At 39.1% G+C, this 15485-nt stretch overlaps 1 protein-coding gene across 1 annotated transcript in view; it reads left to right on the top strand.

Annotated features, from left to right (window-relative positions):
- The window catches only part of LOC138043722 (MMS19 nucleotide excision repair protein homolog), a 35770-nt gene extending 20285 nt beyond the window's left edge, over window positions 1-15485 (top strand). Inside the window, exons 22-37 of the mRNA XM_068890131.1 lie at window positions 135-293; window positions 665-727; window positions 1554-1646; window positions 4045-4138; window positions 5215-5314; window positions 5481-5552; window positions 5736-5862; window positions 7617-7717; window positions 8778-8834; window positions 10592-10705; window positions 12402-12474; window positions 13294-13376; window positions 13463-13630; window positions 13945-14004; window positions 14363-14463; window positions 14570-15485. Coding sequence (XP_068746232.1) covers window positions 135-293; window positions 665-727; window positions 1554-1646; window positions 4045-4138; window positions 5215-5314; window positions 5481-5552; window positions 5736-5862; window positions 7617-7717; window positions 8778-8834; window positions 10592-10705; window positions 12402-12474; window positions 13294-13376; window positions 13463-13630; window positions 13945-14004; window positions 14363-14463; window positions 14570-14597 — 1493 coding nt within the window. The 3' untranslated portion in view covers window positions 14598-15485. The remainder of the gene's footprint in view (window positions 1-134; window positions 294-664; window positions 728-1553; window positions 1647-4044; window positions 4139-5214; window positions 5315-5480; window positions 5553-5735; window positions 5863-7616; window positions 7718-8777; window positions 8835-10591; window positions 10706-12401; window positions 12475-13293; window positions 13377-13462; window positions 13631-13944; window positions 14005-14362; window positions 14464-14569) is intronic.

The following is a 15485-nucleotide window of genomic DNA, read 5'->3' as shown; positions in this document are numbered from 1 at the left end:
GTTATTGCAGTTGGATGTGATAGATAACCAGTGCTGGTTTAAAAAAAAATGTATTCGACGGTGCTGGTGATGATGCCTTATTGCTTTCATTTGTAATCATTGGCATGTTACAGTGTGTTTTGCCTTTTTAACAGAAGATGGATCTGCCATGGAAACGGACTCCTGTGAGCCCCGTGCTACTCATGTCAGTCATCAGTGTGTCCTAGATACTCTTACTGCTGTATGCACCCAGGAGTCAATTGTCCATGATGTAATTCCAAGACTGCTGGAACACACAGGAAACTTGTGCAATGGTAATAGTTATTAATAAAAGCCATCAGGAAAAAAAATCCAGTGTACCTTAGGCTCATTATTTTTGCACAATGCTAGCACAATGAAGCAGGCAGCCACGCAACAACTTGGGATAGGTGATTCCATGTCTTAAGCACCGTTATTGCTTGAGTGAAATTTGAGTGTGTGCCATTCTTGACAGCAACAGGCTGTTCTTTCACTCAGTCAGTTGAGTAGTTCTAGAAGATCAGTCAGTTCTTAAGATGTTCTACTTACATGCCATGGCTACCTAAGAGCTAATTTATAATTAATTGTGTATCACAAAGAATGAAATTTGCTAAGTAAGGGTATTCATTTTGCTTGACCTTGAATGTAAACAAAATCTTCCTTTTAGAGGAGAATCCTGATGAAATGAAGTGCAACAGAGTATTACAGTGTGTTCAGGACATTGTGGAAGGTACTGTATGAAGGTATAGTTTAAGTATGTGTAAATTAAAGGGAATACATGGTCATGACATTAAACTTGGATTATGGCTTTAGGCTTATCTTGGGTTACCCCATTGACAACTTAGATGCCAAAAGACGCCCCCAGGTTGACTAGTAAAATTGTCTGGCATTAGACAGAGTAAAATCTAGCTGTCAGGGGTCAATGGTTAAATAACTTTCTCAACCGCAAGTGATATTGATTGTAGTGCAGAGCTTTTCCCACATGTGCAGATTTTTAGAAAACATTAAAACATCCACTCCTCTGAGGCACTCCAGGATGTTCACACTGACGAGTAAAATTGTCTGGCGTTAGACTCCCAGGAGTCAATGGGTTAAAAAATGTTTACCTGCCCTAATTATTTTGCTATTCAAAGATTCTTAATTGAGTTAAAGACAAAAACTTGTCTTTAGTTTCAAAAAAAATTATTTGACCATTTTTCAGGCTTCTCTGCACAATTAATTGCTAAAATTGCGTCCATAATTGCGAAGATCATAGCTTTACTTGATTTCATATCGGCAGTTCAGTATATGATTCATTTCATATATAATTTTATTCATTGGTTCATTCCTCATAGAGCCCAGAAATGACCAGCTCCCAACGTCACAACGGTATTGCGAGGTCACGGGTTCAAACCCCGTTGAAGTCCTGAAATTTACAGGCTTCTCTGCGCAATTGCTAAAATTGCTTCCTTAACTGCAAGGATCATAGCTTTACTTCATTTTATTCCGTTACTGATTATGGTCGTAGGAAAGTAAAATGTTTTTTTGGTTTAATTTGTTTTGATGTTGGATTATAGGGTCCCTTCAGAGAGACATAACTTCTGCTGTTTACTTTAAACAGTCTGTAGTTCCTGCTGTTTTGAGGATAGCACTTAAATCTTCCTTAAAAGGTATTTTATATAAAAGCCAGGTTGATAATACTTATTATTATCAACCTGGCGCCAGTTATTCGAAGGGTGGATCATACTATCCACTGGATATCTCAATAATATTATTGATTTTGCTAGTGTTTATACCCTGAGTTATTTATCTGGTGGATAGTGTTACTTTTGAACAACTGAGGCCTGTTGTATTGATGTTGTATAAAACACACTCAGAGCAAGAAAAAAACATTATTAATAGCACTTACATGCATAGTCTGAGAGCACTCATTTCACCAGGCAAGGGAGCCTGCTCATTTGCGGCACGGGTGGGGGGTGGGGGGGGGGGTGGGGGAGGTGGGGTTTACAGTGACAGGTGCATTAATGTGTTAATATCACTGCCCAGCGGTGCCAATATATTTTCAGCACCAAAGCAGATTTTAAAGGGGCTGTCTCACGAAATTCAGCTAAAATTCATGAAGGGGGTAGTTTCTAAAGAAACTGTAGTGCTGTGTTGGTGGGGAAGTAGTATACAAAAAATTGGTTTTATCAACGGAGTTGGTAATCTAAACTGGCCACCGTACAGAAATTCTAAAAGCTGACAATTCAAGCGTTAGCCCTTCATCAGAGCGAATCGCGGAATTGTGGGTTACGTGTACTTTTATAGTAGAGTCGATTCACTCTGATGAAGGGCTAACTTTCGAAACGTCAGCTTTTAGAATCTCTGTACGGTGGACAATTTAGATTATCAACTGCGTTGATAAAACCAATTGACTATAAATTCAGGCAACCAAATCAAGTGAAACATAAAAAAAAACTACTTTATAACATTGAAGGAAGGTTTACTATTGATCTCAGACGTCCGTGGACAAGGGCTTTTTTTCAGTCCACTTCATGGACCGTTGATTTCAGTCTGCGGTTAAAAAAATCTGATCATGTGATAACATTTTTGTGACTCATTCCCACGGCCGAGAAAAAAAAACCTGAAGAAAAGTTTCCACTCGCTTCTTATTTCTCAGGGCAAGGCTTTCCTGGTTACCATTATGGCCTCAGCCGGTTTTACTCGCCATCAACATCGTTTCACGCTTTTCTCTTTGGGGAGAGCTAGAGCAACAGAAAAAAGCATCATGATGTCGCTATTTTCGAAAGCGCAGAGCCACAAAAAATGCTATCACGTCATCAGAATTTTTTAACCGCAGACTGAAATCAACGGTTCCGAGAAGTGGGCTGAAGAAAAGCCCTTGTCCATGGATGTCTGAGATCGATAGTAAATTAAACAGCAAATACAAAGGGAGGAAAAGATAGGAAAAATTGAAGAGGAGTAAAATGGACTGCAATCGGGGTTTTAAGAACTATTCAGCCTAACAGTTTTTCAAAGTTTATCTCTGTTGTTTGTAGCTTAATTATTTATGCTCAACAGTCAATTTTTGTCGCAAAGCTTGTATTTGTGTTGTTTTAAGGTAATTTCTGGGTTGCCGGTAATGTTAAGTTGCATAACAAGCACAGGGGAGAGTAATTGGTATTTAACTATACACAAAATCAAATGCACTGCCGTGATACAACCCCTTTAAGTGAACTCTGACTAATGAATAATTTCAAAACCAAACAAAATAATGTTTGCAATCAAATTTGCTCCACAATTTTCTCCAAAAAAGGAACTTTAGAATCACTTATTTTCATTTTCAAATTTCTAGTTGCTGCTATTTTGAATAATTGTGACATGTTATGGCTTCCCTTTTTGTTTTCACACAAAGTACTTTTGTTTTGAAACAACAGGACTACCACGTCGTGTCACAGTAATTCAAGATGGTGGCGCCCATGAAATTTGAAAACCAAAACATGTGTTTTTTAAATTCATTTATTTTAGATACAAACGCTTTCACTGGAAAAAGTTTGAACAATTTTGATTGTAAACATTATGTTCTTTGGTTTAATTAACAAATCGAAAGTGGTTCAGTGTTGTCTGTACTCTTATCGACAAAGATACTTGTCATCACAGTGGTGAAAATGTTGTGCGCTTCGTGAGTCCACATCAATATTCAGCACCAAAGGAAGTGTGCCAGAGCTTGACCAAAATCATGAAACAAAGAAAGAGCAAGCATTGTCTGTAACTTTCTCGCAATATGATTGGTTTATTTCCCAAAATGAGGTTCCTGATTGGCTATTACATTGCGTGACAAATTGACTCAAGCAGTGTTGAATAGACTCTTATTGACAATGGCAAATTAGCCAATCAGATTGCGAGATTACAAGCAATTGTGGTAAAAAGTTATTTTCTTGTTTTAGTGGAGTTTCCATCTTCATTGCCAGTCTACTGTTTTTGCAATTGAGTAACAGTTGATGACTCCTTTTAATGCTTGGGTCAGAGCTGCTAATTTTTGTAGACAATGTTTAGTCACACCATCACTGTCTTGTTTTTGTGTTCTAGAGACAAATGAACGTGTCTTTGGAATCACATCTAAGGCTTGCTTGGAAAAACTAGCTGCCATCTTAACAACTGTGACAAGTAACTTAAATGTCAAGTATGTGTTTTGTGAATAATAATTATTGCTTACTGTAAATAAGACTCCATTATTTGATCCATTTGTGAATGACTTGGTTTAAGTAATCAGCCTAAATGCTGTTATTTATTTTATTTCACTCAAATACATTTTGTTCGTTTTGACATTTTATTCTCTCATGGAAATCATGTAATAACACTGAAGAGAGTGTTTTCTTTTAAAGTTGTACATATTCAGACATACTCTTAATTTTGTTGGTTCTCTACTCTGCATTGAGAGGTTTTTTTTTTCTCAGGATACTCTGGTTTTCTCCTCTCCTCAAAAAGCAACCTACGATTTGATTTGATTTCAGTGCAGTGTCCCTGATAAGTGCCTCAGCGCTAAATTAAGTTGGCGCTTCATTCGTTCATTCACTTCTTTCATTAATTCATTAACAAGACAAAGGATCAAATGGTCCATATGACCTGTATTGAGAAAACAGCAATAGACCAGTTCACACTCATGAGTGCATCATAGGTAATCAGGGCAACATGGCGGGAAATTCAAAGCTTTGCATGGACGTTCAAAGCAAAATAAACTGTTCATGACTCTACTTTATAGACTTTTGCCTCCAGAAACCAAACAAATGAGTTCAAGTTTACAACTGAGATAGACTGGACTTGGTATCTATTCTTTGGAATTCCTAGATATTGCTATTTTTGGCTCCATACATTCTCTGTAATTTTGTGACTTTGGAATTACAGGAAATGTATGGCAGAAACTTTGTTTAATAAAATGATTTCTAAAATAGCCATTCTCTCCAACTTTATTCTACCACACCTTTGAGTGCATATCTTCTGTTTTGGAAGGTAAAAAACCCCAAAAATTGCATATCATGAATAGTTTTCATCATTTTGAACTTCCACACAAACCTTGGAATTTCTCTCCATCTTTCCCTGCTTACCCATGATGCACTCAAAAGTGTGAACTTGTCTATTATGAACGAGTCGATAAGGTCTGTTAATGTTGGCTTAATTGAGGGGTCCTTTCCTTTTGTTTATATTTATCCCTCCCCAAAAGGACACCTCCTTTTCCTATTCTTTGTCTTTTTTTTGTAGAGAAGCATGTGATCTCTTGGATGAATTTGTTATGTTATATGTTGATGGAAAATCATTCTACCTGGAGCAAGCATTCGAGGGGACTTTTCTGCCCTTAGAGGTAGCATTGGCTTTTTTTAAAATTGCAATTTAAGAGAGCTTTCGAATTTTTAAATCTTTGCATTTTTGCGCAAGAATAATTTTTTGATTGGCTTAAGTAGTAATACTGTAGCTTTTTGTTTTTTTCAATTGGAAACTGCTCTTACTCATATTTTTTTAAATTTAAGGTTACGTCACCATGGGAACAGAGTCAACTGGTTTCACTGCTAACAGCCACTTTATGCTCTGCCAGACGTGAGGTATTCAATAACCTTCCCTGGTTTTCTTGTGTGCCATTTATTGCAGTGTGCATGTCCATATGGAAATGTAGGAAAAAAGAGATGCTCAAAAAGTAACAAACTTTCATCTTATTCAATGGAAGTCTAACTTGCAATAGGGTAGATATGTTTTAAGGTAATTTTAAAATTTATGACTTTTGCCAGGTTACCATTCCTCGCCATTCGGAGCTAGTGCCCAGGCTTCAGTATTTGGCGTGTCACTGTTATCACGAGAGAAGCGCGGAGAGTGGGGCCCAGTGTCTTGCTGGTATAGTCAACAAACTACCCGAAGGTTGGTTATGTTGAGCAAGTTTTTCAGGCATAAGTAATAGTGATAATATGGAGAGAAAAACCTACAGAATTCTTTTTGAGTTATTTTTTTACTCCACAGATGAGGTAAAAGTAAAGAACCTGTGAAAAATAAGCGATTCTGAATTTAATATTTTTTCTGAGTGATACGTTTTTAAAAATTTTTTAAAACAATTTGAGTGCGAAATAATATTATTTCCGCCGGTTTAAAGTTATTCTTTTGGAGAAGTGGAAGTCCCATTTAAAGTTGCTCTGTCGCACTCTCTTGGTTTTCCTGTATAATACTTAAAGGGCTAGGTCACGCAAGTTTAGGCAATTTCAGCACTGATCGAATGGTCATAGAATTAACTAAAATATCAAAATAACTGTTCAAAACTATAGAAGAACTCTAACAAAACACAGGGAAGCCAAGAATGGACATGGATGGACAAAACTGGGGAAGATTGAAATGCATTGAATTCGGGTAAATTTGAAAAACGTCGGCCCACCTTTTTTCAAATTTATATCAGTCTATATCAAAATGCCATTTACACAGCTAGAAAATCATTCTCAGTTGTTATGTGGGCGTGATTTTGCAAATAGAAGACTCTTGCTCTGCCAATTTGACGTTTAGAGCTCATAATTAACAAAATTAAACAAAATTACCTTAAATAGCGTGACCTAGCCCCTTTAATTTGCTTTAAAGTGAAAAACCTCAACTACCGATTGATTACTTTAGACGTAATCGCAATGAGGCTGTTTACTGTGTTCCTTTGTTACCAATGATAAGGATTGAAATTAGTTGAATTTTGAAAATATTAGTGCAAATGATTGAAATTCTTGCACCTCATCTAGATGCCATGGCTATGACTCTACCAGAAAAAACGTTGTCTCCGTGCAGTTTTTGCCGGAAACCATAAATACTCTAATGGTATAGCCTCCGCTTGTGAAGCCGTGAAGAAAGTAACGATTCGGTTTTCCAAAAAATGCTTTTCAAAAATGTGATTCAAAATGTCATCTTCTTTAGGGAGGCTCCCCAGAGTTTTACGACCGCGCGCAAGCTGGGCACTAGTATGCCGCGTAAAGCCTGAATCGTGCGTGTTTATCTGATTTTTGTTACGTCAGCGCGACCAAATTTGTAAACTAACTGCTAATTTTCTCGTTTTCCCATCGGTGAAATTGGTTTAGTTCTATCCACATACAGTTCCTATCAAATACCCTATATTTGTTAAAATCTGTCAGAGCTGATCGAATATATTTAGAAAAATGACAAATGACAGAATATTGGCAACAATTTCACCGAAGGAAAGTATAAATATTGAGGAATTTAGACCAAAAATAAGAATAAATCTCCCTGTCATTAAATGTGATGTGGCCATGGTAACGGCCATAATCCAAAAGTTGACACCCAAAAAATAAGCCGTATTATATCGTTACCCATACTGGAAAACATCTGCAGGGAAAACGTTCAGAGAAATTAACAAGGTTTCCTTTTGTAACTCGTGCCCTGTAGTGAGGGTATTCGAAAATACTCTAGGGAGCCACCGTTACAAATTCTCTTCTCTTCTCTCTTCTCTTCTCTTATTTATAAATAAATAAATAGTAAATAAAATAAAATAACTAAGTAACAATTTTTCCTTGGACGAGTCTCTTTTTAATGAACTTGACTAAATACATCCCAGGACTTTTCTTCGCTCCCTTTGTGGAACAAAAGCCCTGGGAACGATTTTGTAACATGACTTTTCTTCTTGCACTCAGGTGATGAACTAACGTCGACGTTGAAGGACTTAACAATCAGAATATGGCAAACCTGCGACCAGGAAGGCGCACTAAAACGAGCAACAAAAACCTGGCTTTGGGTATGGTTGTTATTCTCATCAAATCGTTTTGTGTCCAGAAATGCGCGCAATTAGATGCAAGACGGTGATTTTGGTGTCCAAGACGAATTGTCCCTTCAAGTCTAAGCATTTGCTACCCATTTTCCAACAAGGCAAGGCAAGTGAAAGTGTTAGCGAGGGTAAATGCAGCTGTTTAGAGCGATTTTCAATTGAGTGTCGAAAGTAATTAGCAAATTGCTTTGGTTTATTATTACTTCACTCAGTGATTGGTTCGAAGTTCTCGCGCCATTTCTTCAACCAATCAGAAGTGAAACCAAAACCAATCGTGGCTCGCGCGTGCACATTTTCCCTCGCTTTGTGTCGGGTACGTGTAATTATTTCGAGTTTTGATTGGTTTACTGGATTGTCTCCGTCCTTTTTGATTGGCCAAAGTAATTACTTTGGTTTTGGTTTTACGACACTCAATTGAAAATCGCTCTATCTTTACTTGAGGACAAGAGTTTGGGGCACTCTTTGTGACGTTGATTGTCTGTATTCCCAGAAGCCAGCCATGTTGAAGTTGGTAAAAAGAGCAAGGGGACACTTCGTGACGCTTATTGAAATCGTCGTGCATCTTATTGCGCGCTCTTCTGCAACGGCTATGTTAGTGGAGCAGAGTTCATTGTAAGGATAGTACAAAAGAACGTGCTACACGACCAACGTTTGAATTAACGTAACCCTTCTCGCGTGACTGATAAAGTTTTTGAGCCACGGCCGTAAACCGGAAGCGAATGTTTCGCGTTGCAGGAAATTAGTCTTCCACAGATTTTTTAAACTAATCGACTCTGATAAACGTGTTTTAGTGAAAAGATACTTAGCAATATAAATGTTCGTAGTGGCTCTAAAAATTTAAGTTCCCTATTCAAAGTCGGTATGGTTTGCATATGTTTAAGCCACAGTCACTTTTACAGAAACCATCATCTGTCGCAAAGATACCGGCATAGCAGTTGTTTTCTTTATGAAAGTGCACGACCCAAAGGAAAGTTTAATTTATTTGTCTTTTTTGAAAGCAATCCTGGATGTCACATTTTGTTTCTTACAGTTGACCAAAGCGCTTGTGATTCGTTCTCATCCGCTGGCACCGGAATTTATTGAAAAGGTGAGTGAGTTTTCATCTACAATGACTAAAGGATACTCGGAAAAAATCCGAGTGTTCCTTGCGGGAGCCGAACCCTACGAACTTCCGATTACTAAGTCGGTTGCTCTATCACTCAAGCGAAACGAGACTGTTCGAAGCTAGGCTCAGGTCTATTCGCTCTTACGAAGACGTCTGCCCGCAAATCATTCTTGGGGTGGTTTATCTACCTTTATATTGACTCGTTTGATAAAACCAAACGTTCGTGTTTCATTTGACTCTCCACCGACGCAACACCACAGTTTCTTTGGGAACTAATCAGTTAAGGTCAAGTTCGTATGACATGGTGGACTGAATGAGACTAATTTGGACCTCAAGCGCAAATGTACTTCCGGTTGTCGCTTCTCCGTGGTCTGGTGTTCGTTTATGGAAAAAACGCTGAACTGTTCAAGGTATAATTCCCTCTGTATACCGAGGAAGACGTTTCACTACATATTAGGGACCGTTAGACTCTAGTAAGAGGACGAGGACGAGAACGAGTACGAGATTTGACTGCCTGTTTGAAGCGAAAATACTTAGAACATTTATAACTTGGACGATTAATCTTACCCTTTGTTAGAAGCATAGGTTGCTCAGTTATTCTTATTGCTGGCAACTGAGCCGTTTCCTGATCGAAAAATGCCAAAACTGCTACATTGTTCATGTGGTGACTTGTTTAGACTCGACGACATTTTTGGGAAACCTCGTACTAAAATGACGACGGTATTACGTTTTTCCCGCCAAAATGACGCTGGTTTGCGGGCGCTCACTGTTGTTCTACGAGAAAATCTCGTACTCGTAGTCGTTCTCGTCCTAGAATCTAAAGCTCTCTATTATTGACTGGGCCGAAGATTCACCATATTTTGTACAACATTTGCAAGAATTGCCTCCTTTGACGCCTGTCTCTGCGGTATGTAGGATATACAGTCAATGATCTCCCATCAGTCTGTAAAGCGTGCGAACTAGGGAATCGGACAATCAACTCTTGTTCGGAGGCACGCGGAATTTTTTTCGAATATTCTCCATTTTCTCAAATCCCATAATACACCTTGTGTACTCCTCCTTCCCCACCCCCCCGCCCCTGAAAAGAAAATTGCATAGGCATTATTTTCGATTTTTCTTGGATTAATCCCATGTCCCAGGAGAAGTTGCAAACAATGATTATGCAAATTTTGGGGGGTTAACAAGATGTATTATGGGATTTGAAAATAGTGAAGCCACGAATCATCATTGAAAAATAAATTTCTATTTAAAAGGATTCTTGTGAGCATCGGGCTGCCATGCGGGAGGTTGTGAGTTCGACTCCAGCCGGACGAATACTTAGGGTCTTAAAATAAATGAGGAGAAAGTGCTGCCTTTGTAATTACATCTGCAAATGGTTAGACTTTCAAGTCTTCTCGGATAAGGACTATAAACCGTAGGCTCCGTCTCTGTGGGACGTTAAATATCCCCGGAGTTCCCGGTGTTATGGGGGCTAGTCTGATTGAGGGCCACAAGTTTGTTAGCCAATGGCTATTACATGCTACCCTCATAAAAATAAATACTTCACTTCATAAATGGCTTTGAAGAAGTTAACAAGATTTGAGGCAAGCTCGGAAAGCCACCGATGGAGAACGTGTTTGCAGGGAAGTTTCTCTCCTCCGGCTGCTGCGATGGCAGGCTAGGATTATCCCGAGTATAGGATTATTTCAGGTATTGTTTCTTCCGTTCATAACAAGTTCATCATTATTTTTCTTCTGTAGGTTTTGAGTTTGCTCATTAACAAAGAGGTCGGCCGCCTTGCTGCGGACGGCTTTTACATCATCGTGGCAGATTTCGGTGAAGTTATGAACATTAAAATGCATGCAAACTATAGGGTAAGGATTTGTTAAGTACTGTTTAATAAACGAGCAGGAGTGCTTTATCGGGTTTAAAACCATGATGCGAAGCCAGTTTCAAAGCCATTCCACAAAAAGCGTGCCCCTTTGGAGTCCAGAAAATCGCGCAAAATGTGATAGGAAGATATTAGCATACAGTAGAAACATGCCGGGCCTCTAATGAGGAGTGTTTTATTGGGTTTAAAGCTCATTCACGTGACGTTTTATCGGTGTTCCGATAGGTTGTTTCCCTTATGAATTATTAATGAGTCTTTGAAGTGAAAAAGCGTTGATAACGAGTTCAGATTCACTGAGTGGAGATTTTCCATTGTGTGAAAGGGTTATCTTTCCATGCTTGTCCATACAATAAACAATACCGTAATGATGGCAAGGTTGCATTCTCTATTGAAAAGTACTAGAACGGTGGCACTGGGTTTTCGTTAAGGAGCGTAGCACGCGGCGTTTTTCAGCCGCGGACGGAAACCGCAAGTGAACATTGCGCATGTGATACACCTTATTCCAAAATGCCCGCCATTTTAGTATTCTTTTGTTTCCATGCAAATTGGCCCTTATGGCCTCTCTTTCAAACGTAAAATTCTATAGAATATTTTACCTTGAGCGATGCCATAAGGGCCGATTTGCATGGAAACAAAAAAATTACTTTAGTGGCGGCCATTTTGGAATAAGGCGTATGTCATGTCATGTCTCTCCCAAATTTTTAAACTAATCTCAACATTCTTGTCACCAGAACCTCGGATCGACCAAACGCTCTGGGAAACTCTATATAGGAGAACATGCGCCGTATGGTTCTTATAGCCAAAAATTGGCTATTTGAACCTTACGGCGCCTGCTCACTCCTTGTGCTAACACGAATATGATACATTTCATATACCATTTCATCATAGATTCATTCCTCACGGGAACATTAGAACCCACAAATGACCAACTCCCAACGTCAGTGGCTTCATAGCTCAGTTGGTTATGGAGCGTCGCACCGGTATCGCGAGGTCACGGGTTCAAACCCCGTTGATTGCAAAAATTGCGTTCATAACTGCGAGGATCATAGCTTCACTTGATTTCATATTCGCAGTTCATATATGATCCATTTCATATACCGTTTCATCACGAATGCACCAATTGATTGTTCTTCACGAAAACCAATGAGAAGACGCTTTGTTTCAGGGCTCTTCTCTCCCTCAGTCAAGAGAAGAGCTCTGGGGTCGGGATTGAATCTAATCTAACAATGTGATTACGTGGTAGTGACAAGACAAGTTAAAAGAGAAAATATCACAGTTCCGGTTGCCGTCAGTGTCTGAAAAAAAGTCACGTGCCTAACATTTGAATATGGTGCTACGTTTTCATCCAATCAGAGTCCACAGACCGGCTCGCACAACATAAGCCTTTTTTGAGAGAACACTGCCGAGCCGGTCACTTTTTGTGGGACAATTACAGCATTCAATCAGAAAGACTTTCACAATTAATTTACGAAGTATTGTCCTTCAACAGTGCCAAAATAATTTTCAGTTCGTAAGCCTGTGTTCGTATTTCTCGATCAAGCAGAAACGATTAGGCCGCTAGAACCTGGGAAGAAGATGTACAGGAAGCGAAAATCACCTGGTAACATTGATAGTCGAAAACGTGTATTGGATGTTGTAACCGTGTCTTGGTTTTTTTTTGTTTTTTTTTTGCCCGGCAGATGATGTATCGCCAGCGTCTTTTTATGGAAACTGCACCTAAGTTGATTCAAGGTTTTAACGCCGCAGAGTCCGGTAGGTTATTGAGAGAAATACAGTTAACAATGCTGATGATTATCATAACGACAACGACCGGCAAAGACGACTGTAGCGCCATATTCAGTAACTGCCTCATGGCGCTTTACAATACTTACGTTGAAAATTAAATGCAATAACCACGTGTTATAAAATATGCTTGTCCAAATAATGCCTTAATACTTATTTTAAAACTAGTAAGGGAACTCCATTGTCTTATTTCAGATGACAAAGCGTTCCAGTACTCTGACTACGCGTGATTTCGAATTGAATGTCCGACGCTTTCGTTTTGTGATTGCTTGATTTTCTTTTTAAATCTCATTACGTTTTGTGGTTGGCCGAAAATCTCGCGCCGAATTCTCAGCCAATCAGGGGTGGCTGTGTGCGTACGTGTTTTCCCGCGCTCAGCGCAGGCTCTGTGAATTTTTTTTGCGTTCTCATTGGCCCGTTTGATTTCCCCTCATTTTGATTTGGGTTTATGGCACGCGAATTGGAACGTCTCGGTTCGGAAAAGAAAAAGATATTTTGTCTTCACTTTTTTTGCACTTCAACATTCAAATGTTTATACCGCAAAGAAGTTTCTGCGTTACTGACCCAGCTCTTACCAATTTTTTATGGCTATTTCTCGATTCCGTTCAGCAAACGAACCACAAACCGAGGAAGATTGATTTAGTTTCTCTTTCGTTTAATTTTGTTTACAAGCATGCTCGTAATTTGTTTGGCAGGGATGGGTATGCAAAGTTCACGTCTTTCAGGCCAGACCCTATCTTTATTCATTTGCTTATTAGTTAATTTATTTATTCGTCCATTTATCGCCAGAATTAAAGCATCATTATCTGTGTGCGCTATCTCATCTGCTCCAGTGGATTCCCAAACAGGTTCTGCTCTCCGAGGTGCCCAGTGTAAGTATTGCGGTTACAATTGCCTCCTTGAACTTTCTTTTTTTGTGGAGTGTTAACTGTTGTTATCTTTTTTGGATTATTCTCAGTTGATGCCTTTATTGGTTCAGTCCTTGTCGTGTGATGAACAGAGCCTGAAGTTGTCCACATTGCGAACCATGTACTCCTTAATATTTGATGCACCAGAGATCATTACACGCTACGTGACTTCACTCGTCCCCATGCTCTTGGGACTATCACAGTTTCAGCAGTCAATGGCAAGTAGTTCAAGTCTCGAGCGAATTTATTTTTGCTTTTGCCTTCTCGCATTTGGTAGATTCTAAACATAACACTTTGCTAATGAGTAAAAAAAAATGCTTTCCTCGCCTGATTTTTGTCTGTGGTGAAAGAGGGTGAATCAGAAGGTGACACTATTGGCTACACACAAGCGAGAGGTGAAACAAACAGCTAAGGTTCGAACTGCTAATGGCAAATGTGTTTTATCAAGTTATCGCAAATGCTCCAAACTCTTAATGTTGTTTATGTTGTATCGACTGACTGACTGATTCATTGATTAACGTCCTTGTTACAGAAAATTCGAATGGAAGCTCTTAAGTGTCTCGGAGCCATGACAACCTGCCCTCACCATGCGGTAATCTTCTCTTACATTTCCTTTTTTTTGTTCCATGCTTGCTTGTTATTCACCGAGCTTGAGGTGAATAATTGTTTTAGTATTACATAAGTGATGATTTTTAAAGAATACGCGTTATCCTTAGAACAGTTAATTTCTTCGTCTATCACCTCGACGAAACGGCTTGCGGCTGTGTTGGAAAAACCGCTTAGTGATTATTGCGTAATGATCACCTCAAGTGCAAACAATCAGCGAAAAGGTTTTCAATAATCACTTATGTAATTATACTAATGATAAATATTATTATGAGTGTTATTCTTGCCAGGAACCCGTAACCAGCCATCTTTCTAAATTCTCTGTCGTGTCTTTTTTACCCCAGGTTTATCCTTACAAGACAAAAGTTTGTAAAACATTAGCCCAGTCTGTCGATGATAAAAAGAGATTAGTCCGGAAAGAAGCAGTAAAATGCAGAAATGAATGGTAAGCCTGGTTCACCTGAGATTCAATTTTATATACAGACACAGATGCTTTCCCTTTGCTCTCATAGCATTTCAGTATTCGAAAACCTCTCTTTATTTTAAAACAGGTATCTTCTTGGTAGCTCAACAAGATGACAGCGGCTGGTTACGGGCCGCAAGCGGGACAAAAGATGATTTTCTGGAAACATTGTTTCAGATTCCAGTCGCATCACTGATGTCATCAAACGATTACCTACCTTAACTGCAAAACATGTCAGTGAACTTTGGTCTTAGTCCTGGTGACTGCGAGTGTCAGAGGCGACGAACAATGTGTATTAGCAACCTCGAAGTTCATTGGGCTCAGCACTATGGTGTTTGGATTGTGAAGCTTTCGTGTTGTCTATGTTGTATATATATATATTTGGATCGATTGGTTTGTGAATCATTTCCCAGAGATGTTGTTGTTGCTGCGCCTTGACTCCTGACCAAAACGGATCACTTATTTTTTGTTTCAACTGCCTGTTAAACTTCGAGGTTTGCGCGGTGCATCAGTGGCCACGTCCTGGTGCCATGTGACATTGGATGGTGACAACTTCTTCATTAGAAAAAAGCAATGGGCCATTTCCGAGTTGCTGTTTGTCTCGGTTTTGAATTGAAACTTGGTGCTCAACTACTGTAAGGGAAATGAGTTTGATTTGCATAAGAATACGCAACTCATTTCCATTTGAATGGTTGTGCACTAGGACTCGCTTTGAAAACGAGGCATGCAGCAACTCGGAAATGGGCTATTAACATCCAAGGCCTTTTTTTGTCGGTGGGGTCCTTGAAAATTACCCACCCGAAGGGGTTTTAGTCGATGCATGATATTATTAGTTTTAGTTGGTGAACCATAACTTGTACAATGCTAGATTAAAATATAGTGGGCAAAATAGCTTCCCCTCCGGGGACTGTTCCTTTTTTTGTGAAATTGGTTCCATGTGGTTACCCGAAGTGTTTGTAAATTAGGATTTGCAGTAGTGTGATGAAATTATAACTTAATTGGAC

This window comes from Montipora capricornis, chromosome 3 (assembly GCF_036669925.1).
Source record: "Montipora capricornis isolate CH-2021 chromosome 3, ASM3666992v2, whole genome shotgun sequence".
Taxonomy (NCBI): Eukaryota; Metazoa; Cnidaria; class Anthozoa; order Scleractinia; family Acroporidae; genus Montipora; species Montipora capricornis.
The sequence above is the reverse complement of the archived record's forward strand: the minus strand, read 5'-3'. Positions and strand labels throughout refer to the sequence as shown.